Source organism: Folsomia candida, unplaced genomic scaffold (genome assembly GCF_002217175.1).
Source record: "Folsomia candida strain VU population unplaced genomic scaffold, ASM221717v1 Fcan01_Sc030, whole genome shotgun sequence".
Taxonomy (NCBI): Eukaryota; Metazoa; Arthropoda; class Collembola; order Entomobryomorpha; family Isotomidae; genus Folsomia; species Folsomia candida.
In genome coordinates, this window is record NW_019091222.1 from 1684620 (window position 1) to 1691604 (window position 6985).

At 34.0% G+C, this 6985-nt stretch overlaps 1 protein-coding gene across 1 annotated transcript; it reads right to left on the bottom strand.

The window, feature by feature from the left end:
* Positions 1–744: 744 nt before the first annotated feature.
* Positions 745–6130, bottom strand: LOC118439064. Its single transcript, XM_035860089.1, has 12 exons — positions 5769–6130; positions 5533–5706; positions 3228–3274; positions 3071–3115; positions 2878–2991; positions 2647–2807; positions 2483–2573; positions 2241–2418; positions 1992–2170; positions 1745–1904; positions 1539–1669; positions 745–1453 (listed from the first exon to the last, which is right to left on the bottom strand). Exons 1-12 carry the CDS (start codon positions 5833–5835, stop codon positions 1142–1144), a joined length of 1659 nt encoding a protein of 552 aa, XP_035715982.1. The 5' UTR covers positions 5836–6130; the 3' UTR covers positions 745–1141.
* Between the last annotated feature and the right edge of the window lie 855 nt (positions 6131–6985).

The window sequence follows — 6985 nt, forward strand, 5'->3', positions numbered from 1 at the left end:
AAGTGATAAAAGGCGATAATATATTCATAGATTCTCGAATTTCTTCCAAAATCGTTCCATCATTCGAGTTATCCTTCTACGACAATAAATCGTCGCCCACTTGGCCGAGTGTTTTCTCATTTTTTTGTCATGTTGTAACAAATTATCCGGTCCGTGAAACCGATTTACCGAAGTTTTCTTGCATTTTGGGTTTTTGCAAAATATATGTACCTCGTAACGTTTTTGCCAATTTCATTTGTATAGCTTCAACGACGACGACGACGACGACGACGACTTCACTTATTCTTTGGTCGGTGTTAACAATGAATGTCACTAAGTGTCGAGTCATATTTCTCACCTTTTTGAGTATCACATATATTTTAGATTGAAGATGCCATCCATCAATGCAAAAGTTCTCCTTGTTTCGAACTGGTTGATTGGGTAAAGATTAAAAATATTTCGGATAAGCATGACACTCCAGCCATTCCCTATTTCTAGGGAAATTAGTCGTTTGTCGATTGCATCAAGGGCCTTTTGATTCGCCAAATTTCCCGCCATGGCCACTTTTAATTCAGGGATTATGATACTCTTAAGGACTGACCTTGAGGTTCTACTCTGCGAGGGAACGTTATGCCACTCGGCTTTCATTAGGCTAAGACGGATATTTGGGAGGATAGCAGCTCAGCCATCGTGACGGGTATTTTCGGTAGTTCACACTAAGAAAAAATGTACAAATTTTGCCCAACCTTGAGTAATATTTTGATCAACCCTGAGGAAAAAAGTGATGGAAACAAGTCTTGGTTAAATTTTCCTCAAGCCACTTGAGTGATTCATTTTGACCAATGTTGAGTAAAATTTGATCAACTATAATGAGCGTTCTCTACTATTGAATTGGGCAAATTTTAATCAACTTGCTGACAAAAGTTTACTCAAATGCTTGAATGAATTATGCTCAACTCACTTGCAAATTATTTATGCAATTAATTGGATGAATTTTAGCATAATATTGAATTAAACTTCAACAACGTCTGATTAATTATTTTTTTAGTGTTTTTATTCCGAATTAAATATTCAATCTTATACAAAAACGAATACTGATAAATTTAAATACATGAACACAATTTAAATTGTAACTAATTATTACACATACATGCAAAATTAATTAAACAATAATATGAGATCCTAAAGCTAATACTGATGCAGGTGGAGATACAATTTCGTTTATCTGGTAGACCGTGTGATCAAAGAAAGACCAGACCGGGTAACATTCATCGGGGAACTTAAGTTTTAAAACATGGAACAACTTAAAACATAAATCTACGGCAGAAATTATCGTCGGCGACTTAATTAATTTTCGCTCAAGCATAACGTAAACATCCTTAATTATAAGGTTTGCCAAATCTCCAACACAAACAACAAACGGTTGACGTCGCTCCGATTCATTGGCTTTGAACGACTCCAAATCAAAAGTTTTCTGAATTGAGTCAAACAAACGCGTATTTAAGAAAATGATACAAATTTTGCTTCATGTTATACATATTAAACAATATTGCACTTACAGATACAAATTGAATAAAAAAGTCAGCAGCCGCCGCAGCTGATATTTTGACTTTCTTTGCTCCTCTCTTCTTATAAGCTGATGTCGAGGTCAGATACGGCAACATCACAAATGCAGCAATTGTAATCTCATCTAAATAATTAATTGATTAACTGTATAAATATATATTATTGCAAATATTAATTATCTAACAGCTCTGACACTTACCCAATGATAATGTTGAAAACATTTTTTTAATTCCTGACTCAGCTATTGCTTTGGTTTGAGACCTCTCGGCGAATTCGCAAATTTGTTTGGCGATGCTAGGCCACTTCCTTAGCATAATTTCCGATTTCCCGGGATTCAATCTTTCAAAGTCCTGGTCAATCTAAGGAATTTTAAAGGAGCAATATCAATGCTAACTTTCAAAGCTAACCATTTATTATTTTATTTCTATTATCCATATTATACTTACCACACCAGATGTCTCAAGAAGATGTGGCCACTCTTGTAAAGTGTTACTCAAATTGGTTGTATTTTTTAATTCTAGACTTCGCAAATTAAAGGTGTCCTTCATGTATTGCAGCACCTGAGATGCAGGTGATTTTGAGTTAGACAGCCAGGATTTCATTTCGTATTCCTCAACAGTAGGATCTGTCAAATATTTGGATTATTATTTATAACAAAAAGGTATACAACAATTTTAGTTTGATGTTAAATTTACCATTAGTAATAGAGTCGAGGACTCTTGGCTTCTTCCGAATTGAAATACAGTTTTTATTCCGCAAGTATTTTAATCGGTCCTCGATCAATCCTGTCGCTGGAATATTTTTGTAAATGATTCGCCCTTTCTGGTCCATTTCCTCTGTGTCAATTGACTTGGCGTCACTGTAGAATAAGCTCTGCAAAAAATATATTTTAATATTCATACAAATTATGTTATAGATAAATATAATTTGGTTTTACTTTAATATCAATCTGCTGCTGTTCGGCGAGGTGCCCAAACAATTGTGAGGAGATGCACTCAGCTAGATTTTTCTTAACATGGCGAGGTGGACTATAAATAAAATAAATTACTATACCTACTAACTAAAGAATCAATTTTAACATAAATGTATGTAGACACTTACTAGTTGGAATAGTTTCTGATGAGATAATTCACTGTGCGCCTCTTAATTAAACTTTTGACTTGGAACGACGCCATCCCTTGGCTAATAATTAGTTGCAACATTTCCTGTCCTTTGGCCGTACCTTTTTCACGATCTGATTGGACTATAATTTCTTTAACATTCTGAAAATACACGAACTTAATTAACTAATTAAAATTATGTGACCATCCAAATTGTTACTTCGTTACTCACAAATAACTGATCTGACAGTGACAAACATTTATCGACCTCAGAAATGTTTACGGAGCAAATAGATTCTTGCTCAAAATTGTTATTGGATTGTGAGCATGTTTCTTCATTATTAATCTAAAAATAGAAACAACCAATATCACCATACTATATTACAAAATTACAATATATGAAACATATAAGATGCCTTTCTTACCAGCACTAATTTGTACATATTTTCCAGCTGCTGTTCACTGGATTTCTATTATTGTACAAAAAAAGCTAAACAACAAAATTAATTTAATCCTAAAATTAAATTAAAATTAATTTATGCTAAAATTAATCTAAACTAATTCTATCGGGCAACATATTACGTCATACTCCGAGCTCGTATTTGCCACAATCAACGGGTGCTCCAAATCTAATAATTCAGGTTTAATTATTATTGCCGTTTTTTTACCAGTTACTTTAAAGAGATAAGAATTGTGAAGCAATTCCACGCAAGTAATTGGAGAAACACAAATATAAACTTGATCATCGTGCACAAAACAAAGTTGAACTTGGCAGAATTGAAGCTGATTCTCATTACTCCCTAGAATGAAATATTTATGACGAGAAATTATTGTACCTTTCGCACTTACAAACTCGATTGATAAAATTATTTCCTCGCTACCTATATTTAGTAATGAAAAGTCAAAATTTCCTTTTAATTCATCCAACCTTATTCTAACTCCTCCACCAAACTTAATTTGCATAATTCCGTCACCTTTCGAAGAATTAATGGAAAATGCCATATTCAAAGATAACCGTTTTGCCACAGATTTTGCTATATTTTTGAAGTTGTAAGAATTTTTCCCCACAATTTTGCTGAAGCCATGCTTTGCTTCCAATCTCATGCACCAAAAATTTTTTAACGGACCCAGCTGCTCAATTGCGTGAGGGTAGTGTAAAATGTGGTGAAATTTTGGAGTTAGATTATTACCAGTCAAATTAATATAGAGCTGGTGGTGATCAGAAATTAAATATCGCAAAAGTGATACACCTTCACGGGAAATTAACGGTGCCATAATAATTCGTATAATTCTTCTTAATTTCAAAATTAAATTTAGCATTTTGTCATCGTCAAAATAAGCCAAAAAAATTGCCGGAAATACAAGAAAAAAGTTGTTCATTTCTGATGCAGAGAAACAAGATTTCTTTTCATCACAAATAAATTGTTGACTTATTTCAGGAAATTTGTTTACTTTATGACTATTCTTTTTGAAACAGGTAGAAATCTGATGATTAATTTGTTGCAGAGTAATTTTCTTGGTCTTTATCAGATAGTCCAATGCTAATTTTAACTCAATTATGCATATTCCTTCAAAAAAATCATGCATAATATCTGGGGCATAATTTTCAGTGACATGAAAATAGGAAATTTCATTTAAAATTGACCCCTCTCGTATCCCGGTTAAAGAAATGTCGCCAAGCACCAAATCCGAGCTATAATTAGCAATATTCCGACGTAGTGATATCTCTTCCTCCACAGCGTTTTGGGTAAAATGCTTGTTACCTTTACAAAATCTACACCTGTAATTAGCATTAAACCCTTCCGTGTATCCCAGTAGGGAATGTAGGCCTAAATTGTCGCCACAAACTTGGAGCAAAACTACGTGTGTGAATGGCAACTCTAACAAAATATCTTGTGGATTAATTACAGACAATTTTTTAAATTCATCGACCATTGGTTTCAATATGTTGTTGATACCATATTCCTTCAATAATTTTGACTTTACAATTAAAAGAGGAAAAATGGTTGACAACTGAGATTTGAAGTGAGGTGGAAAGTTTGCAATTATAAAATAAAACATTGCCAACTTATGTATTTAGCCTTGGCACCAAGTGGATTGCAAATTTCTATATCGTCGTAGTAAATTTGCAAGCAAAGGGGATTTCCGTCCAATTTTCTAAAGTATTTTCCAGATTTAAAATTTAAGAAAAGATTGAAATTATTACTGTCGTCTAACACAAAATTACATACAAGTTTATAATGAGACAATATTATTGGCAAGCTTTTCCGCAAATCAAAATAATACATGAAATCAAACTTTTCTATTACCGACCCAGCTGCCACATCGAATTTAAAATGTGACCCAAGTTTAATTTCGGTTGCCTCACTATAAATTTTTTGATCTTTCAAACTCTTCTCAATTAAATATTGAGAGCAGTTTGAGTTATGAAAAGGATCTTTTAGTGTACTCAGCTTAATTAGCAAATCATCTTTCTCAGTGGTATTATTAACAAAATTTTTAGCAATATCGACAATGCTATTTACTAGAGAATTTGCAGATGATAAAATTTCAGCTGACTTTACTAATGAAATTGAACCCGACATTTGTAGTGTTTTGACAAAAGCTAATTTATAGTCTGTAGTAATATCTGCCAACAAATTAGGTCCAATTTCCTCTTCAGTAATTTGAGAAATATCCTGACGTATAGCTAGATTTGAATTTACTGATCTACTTCTATTCTTTGGACAAAAGAGTTTTACATGATTTTTAAGTGTCTCGGTGCTAGTAAAAATTGTAGAACACAAAGGACAATTAATTCTAGCCGTTCCTTTACTAATTTCGTGAAAACTTATTAAATGATTCCAAAATGTATTGAATTCTTGGAAATTTGATTTGCAAATGCTACAATTAAACAGTCGTTTATTTTGAAGGGTACTTACGGCGGCGACTTCCCTGATTGCATTAATAATTTTTAGCCTCCGTCCAATTGATGGAACGATATCAGCTAAAAGACGCTCTTCAAGCGATCCGACTTGGCAATCTGGCAGTTTGCGAAGCACATTTTCGTCCACGTCTTGATCTGCAAGATTGAAAAAAAAATATTATTAAATTAATTAATACTGATTTACAATTAAGTTTTACCTTTGAATGTTGCGATGAGTTCCACCAGCCCTGCAATCTCGAGAACTTTTTCAACAAAATCACCCATTTTGGCGTAAATTTAATTTTGCAACTCAAAATGGCAAAATTAATTCTTTTTGACTGGTTCTGTTGGTCTCGTGCTTCCAACTGACAAAGACCGCCGCACGGGCTGAACCACCACAACATTTGACTGAATTTTGCTCAATGTGTGGTATGATTTTGCTCTCTTAATGAGTAAATTCTCCCCAGATTGAATGAGCGTTAAACAGCCAACTGAGTTGGTCAATACTTCCCCAATGTTGTACAACAATTACTCAGGAATTTATGCAAAGTTTTTACAACATTGAGTAAAATCATGATAACTAAACTTTTGAATAAAATTTGTCCAAGACTGTGTAAAATAAATTTTGTACAAGCTAATTGACTATTTTTTATACTTCATTATAGCAATATATCATCAAGGTTGAGCAAATTTTCCACAATTTCGTTTTCCTCAAGTGGTTGTATACATCATTATTTAGCGTGTTCGGGAACCGTTAAGGAAGAAAATATCGACCCTTGGTACAAATTTGCCATGAGAATGTAACACCCGAAAAACCTGACGGTTCAGCCTATCACAGCGAAATGCCGGTTTGCAAATATTTTTGTTACGTCATCACTCCCACTTTGCCCCAATAGGATGGCGCTCAAGTGGAAAACTTTGTCCCCAATGTAGTCTCCAAGGTCGACCGGTAAATCCAGCTACCTCATGAAGAAACAGAAATAAGAACCAAAGTGCACATCGCTATTAAAGAAATTACAAGAAGAATCCACCTCGCGGGATCAAAGGGGAGGAGAAAAGTGACAAAATTATTCGCCACCGAGGGAAAATCGGTAATGACGGAAAACTTGATAATCATAAAATTCACATTGTAAATAGAATCATGTTTTTTCATAGTTTTCTTCGTTACTTCGGATATCACAGATAAGAGGCTTATCCATCCGTACAAATTTCCCCATTCTGACTTCTTCATTCCTCGCCAGTGTCGATAAGTGAAGCTCAATTTTTGGCGGAGAGCGTACAATAAGCAAAATTCTGGAGAATAAATTTTGTCGAAATTTCGCCTAATTGGGTGGCAATCTCCGTCCTTTTGAATCTTATGTGAACCCAAATGTACCACTATTTCGCGGTTAAAATTTGAATTAAGGGAGTACCACGCTAAATCAATTTCACGTAG

Bases quoted from the DNA above. Each gene is read 5' to 3' on its own strand.
- LOC118439064 (XM_035860089.1), bottom strand. From the start codon at position 5,835: ATGGGTGATTTTGTTGAAAAAGTTCTCGAGATTGCAGGGCTGGTGGAA. The intron at 5,707-5,768 runs GTAAAACTTAAT...TCAATCTTGCAG, and splicing joins ACTCATCGCAACATTCAAAG to ATCAAGACGTGGACGAAAAT. The intron at 3,116-3,227 runs GTAATATGTTGC...GTACAATAATAG, and splicing joins ATACGAGCTCGGAGTATGAC to AAATCCAGTGAACAGCAGCT.